This window comes from Alligator mississippiensis, chromosome 12 (assembly GCF_030867095.1).
Source record: "Alligator mississippiensis isolate rAllMis1 chromosome 12, rAllMis1, whole genome shotgun sequence".
NCBI classification, from domain to species: domain Eukaryota; kingdom Metazoa; phylum Chordata; order Crocodylia; family Alligatoridae; genus Alligator; species Alligator mississippiensis.
This window is the reverse complement of record NC_081835.1, coordinates 62,323,152-62,349,850: the sequence shown is the minus strand read 5'-3', so window position 1 is coordinate 62,349,850 and position 26,699 is coordinate 62,323,152. Positions and strand designations below refer to the sequence as shown.

Sequence of the window (26,699 nt, the reverse complement as noted above, 5' to 3'; positions counted from 1 at the left end):
CGGAACAAAAGTCTCAGCCTTGAAAACTGTTAGGAAAGCCGATAGAGATGGGACTGGCTAAGCTATTAGTTTGAGTGTTTCTAATAAATACAATCTTCAAACCACAAAACAGTGAAATCACTGTCTTGCCAAGTAGGGTTACTACAGAGGCTCCCAGTGAAAACAGGCTGCCTGCTGTTTCATTCAAAAGTAACCGAGAAGGCATCCGATTTATCTGCCAGATATTCAAGCAGCCCCTCATCCTCGAGGAGCTCAGTATGTTTATTATTATAAAATAAAAGCAAAAGACCTTGTCAGTGGGAAGCAAGGGCTGGGGGTTTGCTAGAATGGCTTCTGCGCGTCTGTGTTTGCCAAGGACGTACGAGCTATCTTCCTGCGATGCAAACCTTTCATCCTGATTTCCAACAATGTGAATTTCATCTTAGAAAAGACGGCAGGGTTGGCAAAGCTTTCAAGAGGTCAGCTTGGAAATGATGCACAGAGTGCGGACCTTGGTACAACGCAACAGGGTCTTTAAACACTGGGAGAAACAGACTTTGATTTGTCTTTCTGCAAGCCATTAAGCAAGGAGCTGCTCTTTGTTTTAACCATGTGACAAATTACCGTTCTCTAGTCTACAGAGATGTACCGACTTCGGTTTTTATACCCTAATGCCCATTAATGAAACACCAAACTAACAGCAGCTTTACAGTTCAGAAAGTTACAGGGAAAACACGGCTCTCCATAAAGACGACGACCCAACTGACAAGCCCACTTCCCAACAGGCCGATCCCATCCAGGTGTGCGCTGCAGCTGCTGCCTGCATCCAGCACCGTTTCGTTTTTCCAGGCCTCCACTTGTACAGAGGCTTTTAAAAGCTGCAGATAGCAGTCAGTGTGCCGTGCTGCTAAAGAGATGAGTGCAATAAGAAACTGCACCCTTGGTGGTTTTAATTGCCCTGCTCCTGCTTGTATTAAAGCCTGGTAGCATCACACTTGTACTGATGGGATGGAAGCACATCGGGATTAGCAAATGGAAATAGCTGTACCAGATACAGCTCAACGCTGGATTCCCAGGAGCGCAAGCATGCGCCCTGTGTTACTAAGTTTTTATTGTCCTTGCAGTATGGGACTGGAGAGGTTGAGGATAAATAACCCATTGGAGTCCATGGGGGCTGGAGCTCTGGGATACCTGTACCGACAAAACGCGGCAGAAGGAAACAGCAGTCCCATGAGGCAGTCCCCATGGAGCAGATCTAACTCTTGAGTTAGTTCAAGTGGAGCTGGAGGATGTGTCTACCAACCCTTCCTGGGACAGGCATGGGTAATGACTTTTGAGGCATCTTGGCATCCTTTCCCTGAGACAGAGCCCACCATGCATTTACAAAGTGAGCCCCAAATGGACAAACCTTGCTGGTGCTGGAAGTTGTGATAAGAGGCCTACTGTGTTCACTGCATAGGGACTGAGCATCATGATTGCAACGCTTGTGGAGGACTTGCAAATCCCTGCACCTTCCTTCTCAGGTCTGCCCTTCACTTGGCTGCTATGGGATATCTCCTCTCTGAATCCTAATGTGCCTAAAGAACCATCTTCATTGCATCCCAGTGTTGGGCATTGAAAAGGAAGGACCCAACCACCTGGCCACACATCACCAAATGCTCACCCGGTCTCCCTTGATTCCCATGTCTCCTTTGAAGCCAGGGAAGCCATCTTCACCCTGAATAACGGAAGGAGAAAAACAGATGAATGCTAAACTGAGAAGCCTTCAAAACCAGCAAGAATAAAGCATCTGTGCAACGAAGTGAACTTTTCACTCCTCAAGGTCACATGCCTGGATGCTACCTTTGCAAGAGACAAATACAATCCCGGTGGAATTACAAGGATGAATTTTCCTACCGCACAATCGCTGCGAGTCGGGACCGTCACGTTAACCGGTGTAAATACTGGCAGTTTACAAGTACTGCCAACAAATTATTTTGAAGTATAACTGGGTTTATTTTTACTAAGATGATTTTACACAATTCTTTTCTGAAACTTCAAGGACAGTGGTAATATTTCTTTAAACCAAGAAAGCTTAACTGCAGAGCTCAGATCAATAAATGTATCCATTTCTAAAGCAACCCAATCCTGGGCTAAAATGCAGACATAGGAACCAAAAGCACCTCTGGATTTTGGAAGGCCTCTGCAGCTAGCACTGCCCACCCTGCTGCTGGCATGGTATCAGGTATTAAAAATGGGATATGGGGATATATAGACTGGGCACTAGGTGAGACCTTTAAGCATCTCCTGCTTTTCGTTTGGAAAAGAGCATAGCTGAAATATCCCCAAAACATATTTATATATACACTGCTGAGTGAAATTCTATGGATCTAGATAGATATCTATCTAGACATCTATCTCTATAGCTATAGATCTCTATCTAGATAGAGATCTATAAATATAGACATAGATAGATATCTAGATAGATATCTGTGGAGATAGATATAGATAGATATCTAGGTAGGTATGTGTGGAGACAGATATCTAACTATATCTATCTCCACAGATCTCTCTCTCTCTCTATATATATATCCACAGTTATCTGTCACTCTGTCTGTATCCACAGATATCTATCTATCTATCTATCTATCTATCTATCTATCTATCTATCTATCTATCTATCTATCTCCACAGATATCTATCCATCTATGTAGATATAGATATGTATATACATCCCCAAAATGCATTTAGATTGTGCATATAATACACACACACACACATGCATTTTGAATTGTGTATCATTTCATTGACAAGTTCCTGAACAACTCAGCTCTCACAAGCTGCTCTGGGTACTTTAGTCCATACCCTATTCCACAGGGCAGATTCTGACTGTGGCGAGACAGCCCGAAGTCACAAAAACGCTGCGTTTACCGCAGTGGAATTTAGCCTGGAGAGCCAAAACGAGAAGCTGGCTCCTGGCATTAAGAAACTTGTGTCAAAAGGTAAATTGACTTTTGTTTGCTATTAATTAGGCCACGCTGTGTTTTAGTTATCAGTGTAAGAATCTAGCACAAAACTATAGACACCTCTCCTCGTAAACCTATTTAAAGCATTAGGCTCAGAAACCAAACCGAAGCCTGTGTAGACCCGGGAGCAATCATTATTCCCAGCTGAGACACCGGGCAGGCATTCGGGAGGATGTCCCGGCTGTGGCCGCACTGTGAATTAGAGGATACCGGTCTCAAGGGCTGTTGACTCAGTTCCATTCACTAGCAGAAAAAGTCATACATTCGTGTCTCAAATGATCACATCCTCTCTTGGCCAAACAGTCTGCAAAACTGCACTAGGAAAAAGGCGCTGGCGAAAAAACAGCTTTCTATTAGAAGAGTGGGGGGAACTCACCTTCTCGCCCTTGGTACCCTTCAATCCACGAACACCATCTGCCCCCTGAGGAAAACGCAGAGACATGTCACAAGACCACACCTGCACAAGGTGGATTGAACTGAGCCAGGTGGCTAGAACGGGATGAATCATGAAGAGCAGGAAATTGTGCCTTTTACACTGTCAGCAAGTTTTCCGTGTGATTTTCTTACATGCAGGGGTCATTTGAATTTAATTATCGAATCATTTTTGGCCTCTAGCTCACTTGCTCCTCAACATTTAAAGCGACTCGATTGGACAGAAGAGACATATGATGTCTGTCCACCCCCCACACAATTACATGAACATAACCACTGGAATCAGTTTTCCCGAGGGGCTCCTTGAGACTGGAAGTTTGCTTCTGCAAATGTTTTCCAAAAAAAATCTTTAAAAATGGGCAACTTCCATAAATATCTTTGAAAGCCAACTGTGCTCTCTGAACAGCAAACTCCCTACGCCTGAAGAAGGGCGATTGCACCTGCAAGCTTGCAAAGAACCTTTTTCCAGCTACTCAGTTGGTCACATAAAAGATATCACATCTATCCAAAGAACTGTGCCTGCTTATGTCCTTTGTCCAAGACACCTACAACCCAAAAACCCAGCAACTGTGCTCCCAGGCAGTATAGAAAGGGACCTAGAAAAAAAAGCACTTGTTGAACAAACAGTCGCAGCTTTTTTTCTTATGTTGTAACCACCAGCTAACGGTGCAGAACAAGCAAAGGCTGCAGATTCCTGGCTTCTCTCATCACGACCCTCCCCTCCATTGTGCATCAGTGATGGGAGCGAATGTCCCAGACTGCGGCTTTGTGTAGATGCCCGTGCTAGCTCAGGTACCAGCGGCAGTCTAGCTATGGCTGCCTACAGCTCCTGGCAGGCTCATCAGCCCAGCTGGCACTCTCTGATGACTCCTTGGGGTAGCTAGGGCATCTCTACACTGCAGGGCACACACACCCATAGGCAGGATCCAGATGTGCAGGCATGTGTGGTTTGTGGCACTGCAAGCCTCTTTGCAGGGCCCCAAACTGCACGAGTCGCACGTTAATCAGCATGCTAATTTGCAGCGCCAAGGCAAAATTTGCTACCGGGATTTCCCAGTAGTTAAAAAAAATACCTGGGGAAAAAGCAGCGTAAGCCACACCACCGTATCACCTCGTGCCCTAGCCAGCCCCTCCCCACCCCGCAGCACATGGAGCGGTGGGACAACCCGTCCTGCTGCAAAGCGCACGGGAAGGGGCACGCGCTGCGGGACAGAGTAGTGATGTGCTGCTACTATGTGTGCTGACGCAAAGGCACACTACTGCTTGTGTGGACGCGGCCATAGGTTAAGGTGTAATGGGTACTACCTATGGCAAACCTCTCATTTGCATCAATAGGGCCAGAATTTCAACCTGGGGAATTCATGTTCACCACAGGACTGGTGAACAAACTGCAGCGATTCTTTTTCCAGGGCCAGCTCCATAGCTGGTCTGAACGGCTCAAACTCCATACACACCGCCGGAGATGCACCGGATGACGAGCTGAGTCTGCCGGACTTCCATCAGGATTGCAGCTGCCCTGTTTGGTTTAACTCTGAATAGGTTGGGGACCGTTTTAAAACTGCTCATTTATCTCTGTGCACTCAGCAAAGGGGAAAGCGGCACCTTTTGAATGGATGGTTATTATTATCAGAGTGTACTGCCAGTCCCTGATGCTCCTGGTCCTGGAAGAAGTAATGACCAAAGGCTGGTTCTGGGTTGAGACTCAGTTTGGGAAGTGCCCTCTTGTGGTCAAAATGGCACGATGTTTCTCGTCTGATGGACTAATAAACTGAGCACCGCTCAGGAGGCTTTGAGACGAAGATAAATCTTTAGTGCAAGTAGGATGCGAAGCAGCATAACCTGTAACCTATGATTGCCTCTGTCTGAAATGACATTGAATGGTGACACTCGTAAGCACTCTGCTACTTAATCAGCTTCCAGTGGCGGAGAGTCTTAGAGCCAAATGGACAGGGTAAAGTGGATGCAATTTTCCAAGAGATATTATTCGTCTTGGGATTCAAGAGACGCCGTCAAGCATTATCTAGCACTAACCTCCTCCCCTGGAGCTGCCTTGTTGCCTTGTTTGCTATTATGTTATACTGACTACCCAAGCTATTAAGTCTAATAGAAAAGCTGCTGACACTAAGATCCATGACAGAATCAGAAAGGAAAAAATAAAAGGAGAGAGACAGGACGTGCGGGGGAAGGCAGCTAATATAAAGCTAAAGATGGGATGGGGAATCACGCTGCAAAGGAATAAGAGCCTGATATTAATGCAGTGCCACATTAATTAATGGCGGTAACATGGGTTAACCATCTTGTTTTCTGAGTCGGGGAATATAAATAGAGCTGGGGAGGTGGGAGAGCAGTACTAGATGAGATGAATGGTAATCTGGACAGGGGATGGGGCTTCTCTGTAGGATGAACGCCTTGAAAAATTAAAGCCTAGGAAATTGCCGAGTGGATGAGAGCGCTGATCCATACAGCCCAATATCCTGCCTCTGACAGTGACTGCTTCAGAGGTAGGGCAAAGAAATAATCCTGTAGGCTATGAAGTAACCCTGGGGAAAACGTCTTCCTAACCTCCATCACACAGATTATGCCCTGAAGCAGGATCTCTACCCCTGCCATTTTTTGGGTTTTATTTATTTATGGCTATTTAAATCAGCTGATGGGAGGAAACCGAACCAAAAAACCGAGAGAGAAAGCGGAGGAAAAGAGAAGCCCAATAGGAAAGCATGTCAGAAGCAAGACCGCGAGAGTGTCAAGTGCATCCTTTACCCTGTCTCCGGTGCCCAGATGTCGGAGGAAAGCGCGTGACCTTGCACACAACACGCGGCGAGAATTGTGTGCACATTTTCTAGCTCGTATTGAAATCTCATGCCCTAGTTCTGTCTGTGCATGAATGCACCTAGCGCCAGTTGTTCTCACAGGCTCTCAAAGGCCAAGATCTTGCCCTGAATGCACTTTAAAAAATAAATAAATGAGGCACTTAAAAATACTCCCATGTTGCATTTGCTTGTGACATGCTGCACCATGTCCCAGATGTGTCAGCAGGGTCATGTGCGGGTCTTGCCTGCATCAATTCCAGGTCTAGTCGCCACACTGAGTTCACATTTTCCTGTCTACATAGCCCTTAGTTACTCAGAGCTGCTAGATTCAAGTTTCTTATATGTAGGTGGCCTACGGGCATAGAAGGACATGTCCCTGGACAAGAAAGTGGCCTGGAAGTGTGGCCACATGCAGCTGCAATTGTGGCAGTGATTTAATTTGGTCCGCCATCCTTACTGAGTTGCAGCAGGCGGATCATGCCACGTGTATCTCGAAGCAAGGCTCTTTGAGTAGATGTGATATCTTTTATTAGATCAACTGAGCAATTGGGGAAAAAGTTCTCGGTAAGCTTTCGGGTGCAATCGCCCTTCTTCAGGCATAGGGAGTCTCTGCTGTTCTGAGACTCCAAGGAAGGAGTCCTATGCCTGAAGAAGGGCGATTGCACCCGAAAGCTTTTTTTCCCCAACTACTCAGTTGGTTTAATAAAAGATATCACATCTGCTCAAAGAGCCTCACCTGCTGATGTCCTTAGACCAACCCAGCCACGGGCACCTCGAGACACTCCAGAGGCAGTCAATGCAAAAGGATGGTGAGATTTAAATCCCAGCCCACTGGGGCTGTTTCTAGCAGCCAGAAGCTTTGGAGACTTCCAAGTTTTGCTCTGAGCCCTCAAGACGCTGCAAAGCAAATGCCACCCTGAGGTGCACTGGGAAATGAGAAGCTGCACATCAGGGACCAAATGAAAGGCACCGTCCCAGCAGCTCCCAGCTGCGTGGCTCAGGGAGGTGGCAAAGGGGATGCTGCGGGGCTCCTTCCCAGTGCTTTTCCGATAGTGCTTGCTGCCGATAGCCGGAGAAGGTACCAAAGGCAAGGCCACAAAGCCTGAAGAACTAGGAAGGAGTCTCACTGAAGAGCTCCCTGCCTCCTTACTGAAAGCTATTCTGCTTGGGTTGGGTCGAGGAATAGAAAGACGTGCCCCTGATCTCCCCCCTTGAGCAGCCGGCCCGAATTTCACCTCGGGGACTAGACAGAGCTGCGCTGCGTCACTTAAGTCTTCCAATAACAAAAGAAGGTTGTTTAATAAAACAGTTTTCAATTTACCCGAGACCTTTTACAGGCCTTTCCCTCCACCCCTGTTTCGACGGCCAAGCAGACAAAATTGCGCAGAATTCACAAAAGCAGGACCAAATGCTGCCGAGATGGACAAGAGCTAACATTGATTTATAACTGCAATTCGACAGACAGAGAGAAAGGCTTTTCTTTGCTCCAAGGACCAGAGCCTTATTCAATTAACTCAACGTTGCTTGTAGGAAGCAAGACGTTTTGGGTAAACACGATGGATTTTGCGGATGACACTTTCTCTATATCACCGTAATGTGGAATAGCTCCACTTTGCAGTAAACATAATAGCAAGCCATTCCCTAATGGATCGCTAAGTCTCAATCTACAGCGCTGAAAGAAATGAGATGAAAACATGCTTGAGCAAAGTAAATCGAGTTTAATTTTTGAAGATGGAAAAGCAAGTGACTTCTTGCTACAGGAGAGGGGACAAAAGGATATGGGTTTTTCACTGGGCTTTAAGTGCCCCCCTGCCCTTTATCCTGTACCTATAACCACCAAACGGGTCCCTGCCGTTTCAAGGGAAGCACGCGGGAAGCAGCCTGTAACGGCGACAGAGTTAATACAGCTTGATGGAGCATTTTAACTGTAACGGGCTGGGGAAAAATAACCATTGCTTTCTTATTGATGTGTATGTATTGCAGGTATCAAAAGTAGGTGGAAGAACTACAATTCAATTTACTGAAAGAATAGGAGATATGAGTTTTAGACTGTGGAGAGAACTGAGTTTCATATAACAAGATCTCAGATTACCCCTCGAGGAGAAGAAATACTCCGTTTTGTTTTAATAACGGACTAGTTGGTTTCATTAACAGTCAGGGCTTGTTAAAATCCTCTTGTGGAGGCTAGGATTTATTTTGGTTTTAAATTGAAACTTATTGTGATGGACCTGTGCCACGTTCGCCAGGAATAATCATCTAGCTCAAGTATTCAAGGAAGACAGAAAGTGCTTCTACAGGACGACATCCGTACATCGGGGCAGGGGAAGTGAGCAAATAATAGAAATAGTGAGCAAATAATAGACCATTTGGACGATCGGTGGAGCATCTAAATCACCCCTGATTTCTCCAGAAGGATTTAAAAAGGGATCCTAGACTCATGCATAAAACTTCTTCCATACGATCAACATTATATTTACTGCCAGTGTTGCCTTTCGGCTTGCCCGATTCGCGGGATTTCTCCTGACTGCTGGAGCACCACCCAGTCTACACCACTATCCTGTAAAGCCCATTTGGATAAAGAACCAGTGTCCCTAAGGATTTGCTCAGAGCAGGGAGGTGAAATTATTTATGATTGCTCCTTAGCTTGGTATAATCCAAGATGGCCTCAGATATCACCAACCCAAGTCACAAAATTTAGCTTAGGGAGGGAAAAAAATGGGGTTAGAAAGCGGGGCTGGGGTGTGCATTTCTGCCTGTCCATCTACTTACCTTGACTCCACGTGGTCCTGGATATCCAATTGGGCCCTGAGGACCTGATGGACCCTACAATTTAAAAGCAACAACAAAATAATGTCAAAATGGAGCAGTGTTGGACCATCTGGATAGAAAATATATGTATGTATCCTGGCCATCTGTCTGCTCTGAACTACACAGGAAAGCTAGTGGCTGCCTAAGTAGCATAATGTATGGATGGTCAGCTGCAGTAAGGAGTGAAAACCTAGTTTAAAGAAAGCCAGTTTCTCTCCAGTTTGACTACAGCATAGAGATAGGAGAGAGAGAGAGAGAGGAGAATATCAGCACTGAACAGATAATTGCTATAATGACCAATTATAAAGGTTTTTACAAAGATCCACCGGTGACTCCTTTCTGCAAAAATGACTTCACCCCTTAGTTCTGGGCAGGGCTGGTTGACAACTTCTTGTATTTCAAAGATAGGATGCAATTAAAAAATAAGAAGCATTCAAATGTCACTTATTTCCTTCTCCCCAAGAGCTCTTCTGGCCCAAGTTCTTCAAAATTCAAAATGTAGGATGTCCCCATTTGAAAAATTTGGAATGGGAAAAGGTTAGAATGGGTTTGGAAAAGCCACTATAATGTAAGCAGAAATTACTGGCTTCTGCAGAAATCCCTGGGGTTTTGCTGTGTAAAAGGAAAGACTGGAGCATCTTCAAGGCCCCTTGTGACCTTTATGACTCATTGATCAGCACTGAGTCCAATGGAGGCATTGCTCTTATTGCCAGGTATGGATGGGCAATGATGTTACTTCTACTGTGCTACATTAAGGCTCTGCAAATAAATCACATTCTCAGTTGAATCTGATTGGGTTGCATGTCATTCATCTAGCTAAAGAAATATCCCACCCCCCATTTCTTTAAGACAGAGTCCTGGACAATTTTTCCACTCTGACAGCCAGACTGACCTGAAGCATCGGTGCTTCTTGTGGTCCGCCGGAGTCTCAGACCTCATGCTAGTGTCAACTGGAACAAATCTAGCAGCACAAACACTGCTCTGAGATCATTATTGCTTAAGTAATAACTCATGGAGAAAGTTACAGCCTGGATCTGGACTTCTACCCTGACACCTGCTGACTCCTCGATGTTTGCTAAACTCTCCCAACACAGCGAGTGACTGCACAGCTGCTTATTGGGGTTTAATACTCTGCAGACAGGAATGTGTGAGTTCCTAGCCTTGCGTGATGCCAGCTGGAGAAATGGCCCCGGTCAAGGCTGCAAGCATCATTTCCCTGCACTATACAGCATCTATGCAAAGCTAGGGCGAACTTCAATCAAACTGGACAGTGCTCTAATAAAAGACTTTTGACAAAAGTAATGTTTTTCAACTGAATGCAACACAGTGGGAATACAAATAGTAAATCTCCTGGACAAAATGATGACCGTATAATTCAAGGACTCTAGCTCCAAGTAATATTCTTTAAAGTACTGTTAAGGGGGGAATTTGATGGGGGGAGGGGGGACGATGAACCCCCCCCCCCCCAATCAATAAATACACAAAAAAGTCATTTTCTTTATTCCCTCTGCACCACTGGTAATATTTATTTGTGCCTGATTAAGAGTCTTCCCCTTCACGGTTTCTGTTTGCATATTTGCTCAGCTTTTCAGTAATGCTTGCCAAAAAAATTAAGCTGGGAGACAATGTTAGATACAGGTTTGGTTCAAATACCTTCCTAGACAAGCTGCAACTGCCCCACGGCTCCACCCTTGATTGAAACTACCAGCAAGGAAAGAACCGACACGTCTCCTCAAATTCATGGACAAACTTGACACCGCTCAAGTCGGGAAGTGCCTAAATGCATCTAGATGGCGAATGGAGCTGAAAATCTCCTAAAACCCTTTGCTCCTGTGGCATTTCCAGATACGCTAATACTGGCATGGACACTCAGACTGTGAGAACAGTGTTAGCTTTTGTGCAAATATTTCAGCTCCCTGGTTTGACGACAAAGCCTGAAAGTGGTAAAAGCAGCAGGAATAGTTAAAGAAATACGGGGACAGGTGAGCCAGGCTTGTTGCAGATTCAGTGGGTCCTTAACCTTGCTGTGTGCCATTCCTGCTGCATCCTTCCAGTCCTTTGACTTTCTCCCAATATGTTTAATCTCTACATTTCAAGCTTTTAAACGTAGATGCCAGGTCTATGTTTAAAGCTTTTACCAGCAGATCTATGCCAACAAAAACCCTACTGTAGATGCAGGTATTCAGGCAAGACCATCTTTATAACCTTACTTCATTCGGGGAAATGGTATAAGCTTGACTGATGGGGTTTTTTCCACATAAACTACATTTTATTTAGCTGTAGCCATGTTGGCAAACCTTTCCTAGTATAGACAAGTCCACCCTTTTCTTCAGAACCAGCAAGCCCTTTAACACCTCCCTGGTAGCAAATTCATAAGCTAACTCCGATCCTGAACGATGGCAAGCAAGGTCTGGCTGGACACTTACCTGACTCCCTTTCTCACCAGGAGGACCTTCTTTGCCAGGATGACCCTATTAATAAAACACACAGACAAAAGCGGGGGGAAAGTTTAGTGTTTGGTCAGTGCTTTGAGAACTGGCAATCAGGTACGCTTTATTTTCAAAGATGCACAGCGGGGAGACCCGGCATGCAAACCGTCCCACCGTGGTCTGCTGGGTTCACCCACATAAAAGAGCAGCTGGACACTTTGGGTTGTAATACTACTTTCTCCTGGGGAGTTCAACCCATTTTGCCCATCATAACCACCTTGCAACTTCTCTGTGAGCTCAGCAGTGGTCAAGGTGTGTATAGCAGAAGATGGAGAAGCCAAGGGAAGTTGAGTGTTTTTTCTCCAAGGGGAGGAAGCCAGCCCACGGCAGAGCTAGGAAAGAGAACCCAAGGGCTCTGGATACCACCCCCTGGTCTACGTGCTATGCCCATCATGTGAGTGATGAGAAAAATGTTCAGCTGTACAGTGCTGGGCTTGCAAGATCAACCCGGCAGGCTGGCAAACTTGTGAAGGTCACGACATCTCCAAGCTGGTCACGTTCCTGCATTAATTGGCTAACGATCGGAGTCACTTCCAATACCTCCTGATGAATGCTCAGCCTGCATCTCCATCACGTGCTCTCTGTTGGGATGCAGACCAGCTTTCTTCTTTGGATTTGGTGCTGAATAACCCAGCGCCCCTATAGCTTCCAGCACGTTTTTATTCTGTCTCTAGAAAACTTTCTGTTGAGACTTCAATCAGTACAAAGCAAAAAGTGCCATTCACTAGTCTGAAAAAAGCATTTCAAATAAAGCATAGTGGACTAGTGAAGAATGAAGAACTGCCACTGGTCATACCCTTTGGACTTGATGTCCTTGCTGAAGGAAGAACCAGCAGGACATTAAGACAAAATGCATCTCTTGGGCTTGCTATGCCTAAAGAAAACCATTAGTCCCTTAGCTGTGGGACACAGTGCACACAACGGTGCTTTTGATTTGAAAGGAACATGAGACACTTCCAGAGATATTAAAAAACAGTAAGTATCTCTCCAGTCAGTCGGTTTTTCACCTCCGAGCTCGTATGTGAATGAGCAAATGATTTTCTAACTACCACACGAGAAACAAGACAAGACTGTAAACTATCTCCCAAGACCAGCCTACACTAAAGTGAATGCCAGAAGAGCAGGATCCCATCCATAAGGTCTGGTTTAAAACAAAAATGGAAACAACCCCAAACAAAACCAGATTTCTTTATACCTGCACACATTTCTGCAGAGGTAAATGACAGCTGAATATTCAACAAAGTAACTAGGGCTGTGCCAACAAGCAGCCAGACATGGCTGGGGGCATCTGCCTTGCTTGCATGTATTTGCTGAAATATCTGCTGGGGATGTCAAATGGAAGTCCAAGTTGCTGCCTTATTCAAAAGGGGTCATGCACTGCTTAGATCATCTTCAACCATATCAAAAAGAAAATACAGCCTTATTACTGTTGCTAAGGTCAAAAGCTGATAAGCATCTTTGTTGGGTTTCCTACTGAAAAGCCATCTGACGCTGGGGTTTTTGAAAAGGAATTGAGCAAATGCCACCTATCGACCAAGCCTCGTTTTTAAGAGGACTCGGGCACCTCTTCTTCCCAGGAGAGAGTTGCCTCACCTGCTTCCAGCCATCTCCCATACTGTCTTCAATCTACACGGATCCCGCTGAGATCAAAAGACCCACACGTCTGTGCAGCATGAATGCATGCAGGCGCATGCCCGCGCTGGAGGTGATATACAACCTTTTGCTGACATAAAACTAGAGCTGACACTTTTTACAACTGAGGAGCTCCGTGGAGACTGCTCCAAGGATTTCATGTGGAGAGCGACTGCCTTAAAGATATTCTGGGCTTTGCTTTCACCGTTCTGTTGACTCAGCTAACAATTTTATGAACGATCTAAATGCCCTTGGTGGAAAGGATAATCCCTTGGTAGAAAATGTAATTTTTCAGCATGTTCTGCATTTACATTAGAGAACATAACTGTTTTACATTCGTCGCTTTTACAAGCAGATATCTCTTATGTGTTTTAAAATGAGATCTGCTTTAAAAGCTGGAGATTTCCACACTTCAAATGGTTGGTTTCTAAAACAGGGCAATTATGAGGTTCCAAGATGGCAAGTTATCATGACATCTTAGCCTTTCCTTATTATTGCTAGTATTAGACCAGTGCCTGCAGTTCCTGACTGGCATCCGGGACCCACTGTACTAGGTGCTGTACATACACATAATATGAGCCAGTCCTTGTCCCAAAGAGCTAAACTGGAAGGCAGAAAAACAATGGAAGATGAAATGAGAGGCACATAGAGGTGAAGAAATGCCCCCTTACCTACACAGCACTTCAAGGCAAGCCTGCCAGGGGTTTTTAAACTTCTAGCTTAGTGACCTGTCCATGCTGCAAACTGTAAGGCCCGATATAAAGTCCAGTGAATCAAGAGAAAGAGTGCTATTGTCTTAAGTAGTATTGAATTAGGCCCTTACTTTAGGCAGTAGGAGACCCTAAACTCATTGACATCTGCCAACAGGTTTCACTTTGTGGGGTACAAGCTAAATAGTGCTTGCAGTGAGAAATAAAAGATGATAGCACTTCATGGCATGGAAAAAGATACAAAATGCTGAGCAGCCCTTGTGCCATGAGCTTCATTTTACCCAGAGCTTGCCCTACCTGCTTGCTGCTCTAACCACTGCAGGTGGAGACGAATGCAGCAACTGAATTCAAACCCAGTGGCTCATGTGCAAAAGGGTTCATTTCTATTCAGAAAATGCATCCTCATCTTTGCCCGGGACTGGCTTGAGATGCATTCACAGCACACAACACTTAACCCCCTATGCAGCTGAAGTGCTGAACCCCAGCAAGATGCTTAGTGGGCTTTAAAGGCCTGTCCCTTCTCTATGAACAAAGTGTTCACTGGAAGAAATTAGTATAGGGCAAATCCTGAGAGCTCCTGAAAACCCTTAAATGCATGGGAGTTGATGCCTTCTGCTTCCGAGGACGTGCTGAGCCCCTTGGTGGACCTTTCCTAAAAGATGCGGTTGAAATAAAATCACCATAACCAACATATACATTCTCACTGGGGCCTGATGTTGCGCATCTTGAGCACTCAAGACCCACAGGGCACCCGGTGCATTAGCGATGCCGGATCAGGCCCCTAGTGGGTACGTGGGTTGGGGTGCCGCAGCACCAGGCGACTTACCGGAGGACCGTCTGCACCAGGCATGCCAGGAAGACCAGGTTTACCCAGGGGACCCTAAAAAGATACCAAACGAACAAGTCAGAATCCCCGAGGCACCAAGCAGGCTCCTGAAAGCATTCGACATTGTCCCTTAGAGAACAAGAGGCAATGTGTTCGAGGTGCAGCTCTTCCCCCGTGTGCCCTGGGTCCAACACATGTTGGGGCATATGCAGGCTCCTCCGTTTATGGGGAGCGTGACCATCACTCTTAGTGGAGCCCACTGGACTACGGCACGCGACCTCAGAAAGAGGTGACAGCTTCTTGTAAATGAGGCCTCATCTTGATGAGGAGGAAAACACTATAGAAATGCACTAATTTAGGCTGCGAGCCTTCCACGAGACTAAGGATTTGTGCAAATACAAGGGGAACCCTGGCATTTTTTCAATGGGTTGCTGCAGTAGGGCCACTGAGAGTGTGGAGAGGACCCATTGCATCTCACAATGGATTGCTATTTTGGGATGGGATTTGACACGAAATAGCAATCAGACACTGCAGTAATGGGCGCTATGACAGAATAGGCAGGGTCCGATCCTGCCCTGCCCTCAGGCTTGCAAACCCTTTACCTTTACTACTACCAGCTGCTCCTTTCTGGCCAGGCAGCATTCTGCACATCTTCTGGGCCCATGTAAGCAATGGCACAAATTGAGGGTGCAGAAGAACTGGACCCACAGAGCATAAAACGTCACAGGAGACAAATATCATCCCATTTATCACAAAGGCTTAACTGGAAAAATATAAACGAGTGGGGCCGCCTGCCCTGTCTCGTTGTAATGGTTCAATTACTTTCCTTTAACAAGACAAATCCTGATCCTTTGACTGTAACCAAGAGACTCTGTACTCACCTGAGCGTGCGACTCAGAAATTCAATCAGAAACACCTTTTATTTTTTGCTTTGGAATTGTGAATGAACTCTATTGGAAAGTCTCCGATAAATAATCTCTTCCTATTATACTGCGCCAGCACAAGGAAGGTAATTCTCTTGCTAGTCTATCGGATACACCCCAATTAAGTCAATGGGAGGCATACAAATATACTCAGAGGAGTGAATTACAGCCCAGTCATTTCAGCAGGCAAACACTGTCCTCATTTAAACCTCAAAGTCGACATTGTGGGAGGGGTATAACTGAGGACAGAATTTGTTTTGGCAAAGACAGCGTGCTACACAAAAAATGGAAAAGCAGTGCAACTTGGCACATGTCAGGGTCCTGGTTTATAATGATCTCTATCCCCAAGATCGTACCATTATTGTCCACGGATATACTTTTGCATATTCCGCCTACAGAAGTAGTTCGTTTCAAGTTATCTTATAACATTTTACCGAGGGCTGTCTTCAAAATGTTTCTGTTAAGATGGGACGTGCATACAAATATTATGAGTTACAGACACGCTGTGTTTTTCTTGTCTCTGCCCTGCCCAGAGTGGGACACATTAAACTTTCATGTACACGGCTGCAAACAGATGTTACATATGGGGCAATGGAGTATCTGAAGAAGCAGATGCATAGCAATGGCAACAGTTGTTGTCTGTGGCAGCTGCAGCCTATTAACGTACTTTATCTCCTGGTGGACCAATTGGACCCTGTGGACCTGGAAGACCCTGAGAAAAGAAGGAAGGTAGGGGTGGTTAGGAACAAATCATTCTTTCCAAGCAGACTTGGCAGTGCCTCAGCAAAGCAGCATTCAAACACTTGCAACGACTGGGGATTTCACAAACTCCATTAGCGATCCAAATCTATTGCAAGAAATAAGTGTATGTTTCTAAAGAGCATAATTGTCCTGTAGAAATTGCAAAAAAATCTATATCTTTTTGATTTTTTTTTCAATTTCTCAGTTGGTCTCATCTCCAAACCAAGCTCTCTAGATGTTTGCATGCTTTTTTGTCTAGACCAACACGGCTACCAAATACATCCCTAATCCTTCTGTGGAACTCAAAATGCTTTGCAAAGGAAGCCTGGCATTATCTTACAATGGGGAAACTGAGGCATGTAATAAGGACATTGACTTCCCATGGTCCCACACAAGTTTAATAGCAGAGCTGAGAAGCTGACCCTGGACTCCTGACTTGCCATCCAGCCCCTTGGACATCAAAGATTCACAGTGAGATCTGGACCCGTTCAGGGGACGGTCAGATCTAGGGATTTGCTCTGCTCTGCTCTACCAGCTGGAGCCAACTGCAAAAGAAAGACCCAAAACTAGTCTCAAGTTTCATTCCCTAAACTCGAAGGGATTTAGACCCATTTCTAATGAAACTGTACCATTAGCCATTCATTATGTGCTATCCAAGCCATTCTTCAAGCCAAGACTTACTACAATGGGCAAATGATGCCCTGGATTCCTTTCCAGCCAGTTCCTTTCGATTGTCTTACCTGAGCACCTGGATTACCCTGTTGTCCTGGCGGTCCTGGTTCACCTTGAGGTCCCTGTCAGAAAGCAAAGCGGGAGCTCAGCGCACTCAACACTATAATGCTACGGCCAAAAGTTACGTATGCATCGAACTGCACCAAGAGAGGCGATGAATCCCCAGGAGTCAGGGTGTAATCAGACTACTGCAGGAGTCGGGAAGGACTTGTTCCCTCTCCACCTCCCATCGCACAGTTTGGGTGGGTGGTGATCGCATCCCTCCTACGCTCCGTTAGCGGCCACTGCCAGAAGTAGACAACACCAGTTCCCGCGTGCTATTGAGATCAGGTTTTTGCCAAAGAGAACAACTTTCTGGCTTCATTTGTGTGCTTTAGTTAGGAGGGTGGAGTTATTTTGATTAAAGCAATAGCTATAAAATATTTTGTGCATACCCGTGCTCACATATTGCACACAAGCATATACACGTAACACTTCGTGCAGGGATTCTGAAGTGCTGGAAAATGCAAATAATTATGCCTCGCAGCTCTGTCCCAAGTCACATATTATTTTACTCATTGTAGATGTGACCAGAGAGTCAAGTGACGTGAAGAAGGTTATGCAGGTCACATCTTTGGTAAAGCAGCAACAAAACCGAGGCGTCCTGATTCCCAGTACCCCAGAACCAGACAATACTTCCCCATACAGACAGAGAGAGCCAACTTCTAAAATGAGGCATTACTGATGGGTGAATTTTACCCCTGCACAAAGGACCAGGAAAAACATCCCTGCATACGGACCAAACCCAACATATGGACCAATTAAGTCCTGCTTGGGCCAATGTTTGAGGCACTGACATCACCCGGGCTTCATACTGGCTCTTCTAAAAAGGCGAATTTCATTTTGATGCAGTCCCAAGCATTATGCATACAAGACTTTTTGTCTTGGTCTAATGATTATATTTTGGAATTCATTACGACAACATAAATCACGATGAAAATGTTTGATCTTTGTGGGATTGTAATGTGTAATTCCATTGCAAATTATAATAAATTAGCATCCATTTACTGCAGAAAGATATCCTCCATGGCTTTTACTGGCTTTGAAATGAGTCTAGACTAAAAAGCAATTAGCAAATCTAATTTAAAAAAGAATACATGCACACACACACACACACATATTTATGTGCGCGTGCGTGTGTGTCTGTGTGAGTGTGTGTGTGTGTCTATTTGAACATGGAGTTAAGGGTGAAAACTTACCACATTTCCCTTCGGGCCTGTTTGTCCATCCATACCAGCCACACCCTGAGTAAGAATTAAAAAAAGAAAATAAATATATATATATATATATATATATATATTAAAAAAAAAATCTAACAGCATTAAGTCAAGAAAACATCTGGTTGTTTTGAGCCAAGAAAGCAGAAAGCTGCAACACCAAAAAAAAAGACATACTGAGGCCCCTTGGACAGACAAGAACAGCTGTAAAGAAACAAATGGTTTTCGAAAGATACCTGGCAAAGCGACTCACTCAAGAATTCATGCAAGTTTACATACTTAGGAAAGTCATTTCAACATTTTCCCTGTAGGTTTGATGCTTCTGCAGAGACCTCTGTACTGTAAGAAGGACAGGAGAGAGACTCGTAGCATCAAAAAGAAAAGTATCACCGGACCAAATGAACTGAATGGGACCGCTTGAGAGAGTGGGTCAAGTCAGTGGAGCTATGTTGTCCTACCCCACATGAGGATTTAGTCCAGCATATTTCGGATAGCATGGCTGATAAAATATAAAGACTGATAAACTGGCTGAGATGGTCATAAAAATGCTATGACTTCTTCTAGAATGGACACTCTTCCAAATGCAATGGGATTTATACATGGAGACCGGGAAAAACTTCGGGTTCACACACTCATTGAGTATCCATCATGGTATCGTGGAGCACGGATGACTAGGAACCTCCAGCGGGGAGTCCAGAATTGTTCGGGGGGGTCTTTGCACGGCATAAGCTATTTGGCTTTATTGTGCACTCTTGCCAACCAAGCCAACTGAAGGCTAGATCCTCAGCTCCTGCCACATGTCCCAGTAGGATTAAACTGGGAACTGATGGCTTCCGAACTCACTCAGGGCATCTTGCTCACTTCAGTGTTTGGTCCAGGTAAGGATGGATAAAAGCCTCCTGCGGTCAGTAGCTAACTGTAGGACCTCGGCTGACCCGGCCAGGCTGAGTGGAGACAGCAGGGATGTGGAGCATGCTGTGTGACTTACCGGTGGCCCCGGAGGACCTGGTGGCCCTTTTGGTCCCAGCAAACCTCGGGGTCCCTGCAAAAGGAAATGCACAGGCATATGAGGGGTCTCTTTCCAAGTCCTATTGACATCAATGGAATAAGCCCTATTGACTTTATTCACCCTTGGATCAGGTCCAAAGAGAGTCAGAAACAAACGGCTCATTCAAACCCCCGGCACGTTCCCTAGGGTCTGCAGGGTGCTGAGTGCTCGTTTCTCCCCTGAAGACAAATATCTTGCATTCAAGACCTTGTCTTACTCTACCGCAACTATGCAACCGGTCCAATAAAAGAGATCACCCTATGATATCCTTGCCTCTTGCATAATTCCTGGACCACCATGGCTACAGCATCACTCTAACGCGACCCTTTTTCCCACTGAAATCCTGAGCACTGATGCTGCCGATCACTTGTCAGCTCTGCAACGTGTGCTCTCAGTCTTATTTTAGAAGTGGATGTCACTGTAAATAAAAGTGTGAGTGCAAGTACAAGTGCGAGTGTGAGCAAGAGAGCGGCAGGCAGGCACGTGTGTGCGGATGATATTTTACATAAGATAAGTAGCCCATGAATAACAGAGAGGAAGACACAGCAGCAAATGTCACTTCGGCAAGTTTTGAGTGTTCGGTCCTGTATTTAACAAGCAAAGATCGGGACGCTTTTTCAGCGCCTTTGAGTGACTTCAGAACATCGATCCAATCAGCCCCTGCTTTTAATTACTTCAGCACTTTTAATAAGCCTACCCTGAAAGTGCAGCCCCTTCTCCGAGCCCTCAGATAGACTCCTGGGTGAAAAGAAATGGCATTCGAGCTCCTGGAAAGCCAGCATTTGAACCCGAGCCCCTCTGTTATGTTAGGTATGGCCGGCGCTCTCTTGCCATTTACAGGAGCAATGCTCATTCATTGTCACGGAGGAAAACTGTGCTTGACTGATGGGCACTTTGCCTGCCTCTCCCAATATTGCATATTGCTTTTGATAGTAGGGACAGCACAGAAGAGTTAAAATAAAAAGATTACAAGATAAAATACGACAGCTTTTTTAAATAAAAGAGAGAGTCTGAGTCTGCAATGACTTCACTGGCCTGATCCTGGAAAGACTCGGGCTCAGCAACATCAGGACATCAGTCATTGAAATGACTGCTGCGAGTTGGTCCAGGCTATCAAACCAGCAAGGTTACCCACTCGCTTAAGCCTCTGCATACTGGGTCCCACAATGGCAACTCCTTAAGCTACATCCTTGTCTGAACTGTCTAGTGACAGCTGAACGACACCACATTTTAAGCTTAAACCATCAAAAGCCGTACACCTTACCCCTTTTATTTGCTATTCACCTTCAGGAAAGTGGGTTTTGGCTACAGGAAGCAGACAATGTCCATGGAAATTACAGGCAGTGCATTCACGACCCCAAAGGTTTCTTGTATTATAATTTTAATCTCTTCCCTTGCTCTACATTTGCTCTTTTTTCCCCCCCTACTGCTATTTTACTTCCACATGCGCTTTGTCACCTAAACTTCTCTTTCCTGCCTGTACCACCTGAGCACATAAATGTTTTTAAGAAGTTAATAACCCAGAAGTTATTGCTTAGACACGTGTTAAAGAGATAGCCGGGTTGATGAATCTTTTGCAGAAGTTAATTAGACGTCCCATCTATAATTTAGTTCCAATGACTCTGTAAATGCCAACCCTTTCCTCGCATTTATGAAGTTGTAAGCCAACATTTCTCATCTATTACTCTCCTACCACCAGCCTGGTATTTATAACAAAAAACAAGGCATTTTTAAAGCAAGGCTGACAGTGGAGGGTAGGTAATTAATTTCCTTTTTATTACTAGGAAAATGTTTCGGACGCGGTAATCAGCTGATTTTAATGAAGCGACAATTCTGCTGCATGGGGACATCTCTGGATAGTCAGAAAAGCAGCTTTTATTGCAATGAGTCAAATCGGGGATAAGTGGGTTTGGAAGCCATGGTGCTCTAAGAAGTCTCAAGCTGGCGACCCCCTTTGTGTCAGAAATTAATGTTGCTTCTTGAACGTGGTGAATCCTGTCAAACTCTACAAGCCTTTATGTGAACTTTCTAGCTAAAGTTGCTTCAGTTGCATTTGCAACTCTTGCATCCTCATCTACGGGAGGGAATGCCCCCCTCCGCTGAACCTAATTCAGCTGCTTCACAATTAGCAGCAAGGGCCCCGATCCTGAACAGGTCTGCAGACGCACTTCACTCGATACACGGTGGGAAGAAATACTGGCCCCAATGGCAAAACGCCTACTAGTTTCAAGAGGCCACCGTGATCTCAATGGGACTGTTCATAGGGCATCAAAATGAGCGTGTATTTAAAGTTAGTGCCAGCTAGGGGTTTTAAGCAGAGGCGGGTTGCCAGCTGCCACTAGCATTGCAAGTGCTACAAAAAACTGGGTCTTCCCTGGATAGTATCAGAGGTTAAAACAGTTGCCCGTTTACATCTAGAGTCATGACAGCACAGATAAACCCCCAATATTTCCACAAATATTTGTGTAACCAAGCTTTGCTAGGACACACGTGCCTGGAAAACAAATCAAGGCTAAGCTTGTGCATATTTAAACGTTCAGGAAAGCCAAAATTTCACACACACTTTCCGGGAGTGATTTAAACTGCAAGCCGCCTACAAGAGCGCCGCTTGCTTCATCATGTGACTCAGGCAACCAATCACTGCCAAGTAGCGTGTTTCAAATTCTGGATTTTAAATTTCAAGTCGTGGCGACTGAACAAACAAAGAAACAAACAAAAAAAATCAGTGAGAAGTTTTGTGTTTTAAAACATAAATTAGGTTTGTGGAAGTTTTAAAACATAAATTAACTGGAGGGCACGTTGCTCCGCTTAAAGCTATCTCATAAAGCAAAAGACAGAAGTTGTCAAATCAATCATAGGCTACAAGTTGTTCACTTGGAAGTGATAAGAGGCTAGTATCTCTTTGCCGCCTTGAAGATTTTATCCGGATGCACTGCCTCGCACTGTGGGATTGCTGGTGATTGTGTCTACTGCAAAGACAGCGTTAGGTGCTGGGACTGCAAACTCGAGAAGCACCGACGTCCTGCAGAGCAAGACACCCATGTGCTGAAAGCAAGAAGAAAGTACTTACAGGTTCTCCAGGTAGACCTCTGGGCCCAACTTCTCCATCATCACCCTATTTGGCAATAGGGGAGACAAATGAGAGGGAGAGAGTCAATCAGTTAAATTTCAGTCACATTCAAGGTATCTCGTTCTTGTTAAATAATAATCGCACAGAAAACCAGCTTCCCTGGAGTAATAAAAGGGTATCCGTGCATAAGGAAGACCTCATAAGCCTCGATGCTAATACTGCGTGCGCAGAATTTACCGGAGATTAGAAATGCTGTAAGGATGCTTCATAATTCATGTCCGTGTTTATATAGATGGATGTTGTTAACACACCAGATATTGTAGGAACAATTCAAGGCATATAAGTCAATAAGCAGCAGATTTAGTAACTAACTGAATAGAGAAGCCAATATAGAAAAGCCAGCATGGGAATTCAGCTTAGCTGTATTAAACTGTTAGCCCTCTGGATTGATTAGCAGAGCTAAAAATGGGGGGAGACTCTTAGATCATCTACTCCATCTCCTGTCAAGGCACCACCGATCCCTGCAAGATATTCTTCGTTTCTTTGTCCGTGCACTTTTAAATTACACAGAACAGGGGGTGGGCACCAAGCCATGGGGGAGGCTATGCTTGTCTGACACATCTCACCATTAGAAAATCAACTCTGGCGTGCTAAAAGAGCAGGATATAAAGACACGCAATTGAACTTGCTACTCCTTGCTTTGCCCTTTGGATGCCTTTCCCCCACTCCCTTAAAAAAAACCTCTTGCCTCTTTGCATTCAAGACCTTCATTTCCTACATCTACTACATCTTCCCCCTGTACATTGTTCAGATGAAGGATCATGGTGATGATATGTGGGTCTTTTCATCTTCCAAGCACTTTATGGCCTTCACTGAATTAATCCTTGCAAGCATGCAGTGAGGGAGGGGGTATTACCCCATTTAACAGAGGGAAACAAATAAATACATAATTGATCCCAAGCTAAAGAAAGAGATGTGATTAGAGCCCAGGGAGGTCCTTTCTTACTCCTAGGCCTGTGATCACACCACTTAACTACACATTTCTCAGAGCTTTTCTCTCAATGGCTTCCACTAATTAAATGTAACAATATTAAGCAGAAACAGAATTAAACCTTTTAATCTTTGATTCCCGAGGAAGTTGGGAACTCCCACCCCTAAGCCTTGCGGCACTGGACTGGAACATATTGAAGAGACGTGTAAAATAGGAAGCACGTTTTATTTGGAAAGGAAATTCAACCCCTTTTTTTTTTCCCCTCTCTCAAATTTCTTTGGAAAACAATTAATAAACTACCCCCGTTTTCCAACAGGAAAAAAAACCCCCAACTTTCAGAAGATTTTGTCCCCCTATATTTTTCTCCCTTCCCATCCCCTTCTCTTTTTTCCTCCCTTTATACCTTTTTCCCTCCCCCCACACCTTCCTCATTTGGGGCTGCAAAATGGACCGCAGAAGAAAACAGGAAAGACAGAAGAGGAAAATTCAAAATCTGTTAGTTTTCATTTAGGGCCAAAAAAGGGGAAATTTTGAAAAATCCAAATCTTGGCCATGCATAAAGGGAAGCCAGTTAAAGCCAAAACACAGGGGTCATATAAGCCCAGTATTCACTCCTGCCCAGGGCAGGGGGTTGGACTTGATGATCTGCTCAGGTCCCCTCTGACCCTACATCTACGAATCCATGAAAGCCTAAGGTGGAAAATTAAGCTCTACATTTTACCTTTCCAGAGAGCCCCTTCAAGGGGCAATACGCAGTACCTGGTAGCACTTCCCAAGTATAGCATGGACACAACACAAAACACAGTCGGGGCCAGCGCAACGCATGCTGAGTCACGGCCACATGTCCGGTGGCCGCCTTTCTTCTCCAAGACCCCAAGATGAACTGCTATCAGTTCAGACAATCAGTGTTTTGCATTAGGTCTGATGCCAGGGCTTGCTTGCTGTTTTCATTATGCATCCGTCTGATGTTGCATCTGCTTCTTGTTTACAAGGCTTAATTCTTAATTCAAAGGAGCGCTTTGCTCAGAGATAAAACTTACCCTCTCCCCATCCTCTCCGGGTGCTCCAGGGGGGCCGGATGGACCTGGCTCACCCTAGAAAACAAAGGGCAGAATCAACCACCTTGAGGATGTCTCAGAGAAGACGCACCGATTTCATTTTCCCTTACAATGATGTACAGCAGCTGTACGGCATAGGAATAAACTCTGCTTCGTTGTTCCTCAACCTGCCTAAGCCCAGAGGTACTCAGCTTCCCCACCTCCAGCAATCTCCAAGTATCCTTTAAAAAAGTTAAACAGTGCTCAAAAAGTTATGAAGGTCCATCTTATATGATGGTCCATCTGCCGTAGTGGCAGATGTGATCCATCCTGTGGGACCCATCTGCCGTAGTGGCATGCCCAACCCCTGTGTGCAGTCCCCTCCACATCTGGCTCATGACAAGGCATGTCCTGACTGCCTTCCACTCTCACACTTCTTGCTGCAAGAGATGCCCTCCCTCTTTACACCCTGGCTCAGGAATCGGTGTAGGGAGGAGACCACAGATCATGGGGCTCCACAAATTGGGACAAGGGGAGATGTGTGGATGCAGGAATGTCATCATAGCCTCTACTAAGCTCAACACCACTGTTAGCACAAATGAACATGAGGCATGTTGTAGGATGACTGCTGGGCACGCACGAGATGCAATGCAATTAGTCTCATCAGAGGCTCCTGTTTAATTGTTAGCATCTCCTCTACAGAATAACGGGCCACAGGCTGTGTCTGCTGGGACTATCGCAACCCACCAAAGACTTGCTTGGGGATGTCATTATGGGTATGGAAACCAAGCACCGTCTCTACTGTGCACACTGCACTGACTTTAAGGACAAGGGCTTAGCTTTGGACACAGCTGTTACTGCTACCCAAAATGCACCGTAGCATTTTCAAACGTGTTAAACATCTCCATTACGCTCTACCTTTCTGTCCCAAAATGGCCTGGTAATCACTTTGTAATCTGCTTGACTCTTAAAACATTCCCCCTGGCTTTATAAAATAATGACTACATTCTTCGGGGTGTTCTTGCCCTGCCAAAATCACTGGTCTTTTGCAATTTTTCCCATTCTTTAATTACAAAGCAAAGAGAAGGAACCCATTTTTTTTGGCTGGGTTTCTATCAACAATGGCACCATCTAAAAGCGGGTTTTGTTTCTTGCTTTTTTGTGCGTGTTTAAATCCGAGTTCTTGTAGTCCTTCCAAAGAGACTTTTTTCCTTCCTTCTCCCATGCGATTCTACAAGGGTTTTTTGACTTCTCAACATGTGAAAGCTATGGTTAGACAAGATTTTATGACACATCCTACACACTTTTATAGGCTCTGTCATTCTCTTGCAATCGCCCTTCTGGAGTCTAACTGCAGTCTGTTCAACTCCCATCACCACTCAAAAAAACCTCCTTATTACCCCCTGCATTTTAGCATTGCACAGCCGTGAGTTTTAAACATAATAAGCACAACACAACAGAAACTAAAACTTACTCTGTTTCCCTTCTCACCAGGCAAACCAGCTAACCCGTCGAAACCACGGTCACCCTGAAAAGAAAAGAGAATTTAGTGTCAAACGGGGATCGGTACTCCTCCTCCCTCTGTGCTTCCCTCTGGCCCTCCCTGGAGAAACCAAGCTTCGCCTTCCTTTCCATGTACCGAAGATTTTAGTATTACAGATGAAACAGCTCAATTAGCCCATCTTGCCCACGTGATTCAAATCACCAAGGATTTTGCCAGTCCAACTTTAGGTTTCTCAAACAATATCCCACCACTTCCCCTGGGAGAGTTTTCCATTGCTTCACGCAACTCCCTTTGCAGAAGCAGTTATGATATTTGGTCTCTTTGGTCTATATTTTTAACTCTCTTCATTTCACGCCATTGTGAATCATAACCCCCTGGTAGCAACCAAAATACCAAACTTTCCCGTGCCTGTCAACACCTTTTAAATTAATTCCACCCCAAAGTCCTCTTATAATACATCCCGTCTTTCTGCCCAGAGCTTTCCCCGCTTTAACCCTGCTAGAGATACTCAAGGTGGGGGGAGAATAAAGCCACCGGACGCCCGAGTTAATAAAAACAGGATTGGGGAAGAGAAGTTTGCTGACCCAAGAAAGAAAATTGCTAAATGTGATTGCCTTCACTCTGGAGCTGCAGAGGACATTCCCTTCAGCGAAGTGACTGACAGCTAGTCTCAAGTCAGAGTTAAATAGAAAGAAAATTTGTCCTT

General features: G+C 45.1%; 1 protein-coding gene across 2 annotated transcripts in view; it reads right to left on the bottom strand.

Moving 5' to 3' along the window:
• The window catches only part of COL5A1 (collagen type V alpha 1 chain), a 230,191-nt gene that overhangs the window by 60,758 nt on the left and 142,734 nt on the right, over positions 1 to 26,699 (bottom strand). For both annotated transcript variants that reach the window (XM_014603741.3, XM_014603740.3), the window contains exons 18-29: positions 25,964 to 26,017; positions 24,493 to 24,546; positions 22,462 to 22,506; positions 19,332 to 19,385; positions 18,326 to 18,370; positions 17,096 to 17,149; positions 16,282 to 16,326; positions 14,692 to 14,745; positions 11,461 to 11,505; positions 8,996 to 9,049; positions 3,361 to 3,405; positions 1,643 to 1,696 (exon numbers count right to left, since the gene is read on the bottom strand). In XM_014603741.3, coding sequence (XP_014459227.1) covers positions 1,643 to 1,696; positions 3,361 to 3,405; positions 8,996 to 9,049; positions 11,461 to 11,505; positions 14,692 to 14,745; positions 16,282 to 16,326; positions 17,096 to 17,149; positions 18,326 to 18,370; positions 19,332 to 19,385; positions 22,462 to 22,506; positions 24,493 to 24,546; positions 25,964 to 26,017 — 603 coding nt within the window. The remainder of the gene's footprint in view (positions 1 to 1,642; positions 1,697 to 3,360; positions 3,406 to 8,995; positions 9,050 to 11,460; positions 11,506 to 14,691; positions 14,746 to 16,281; positions 16,327 to 17,095; positions 17,150 to 18,325; positions 18,371 to 19,331; positions 19,386 to 22,461; positions 22,507 to 24,492; positions 24,547 to 25,963; positions 26,018 to 26,699) is intronic.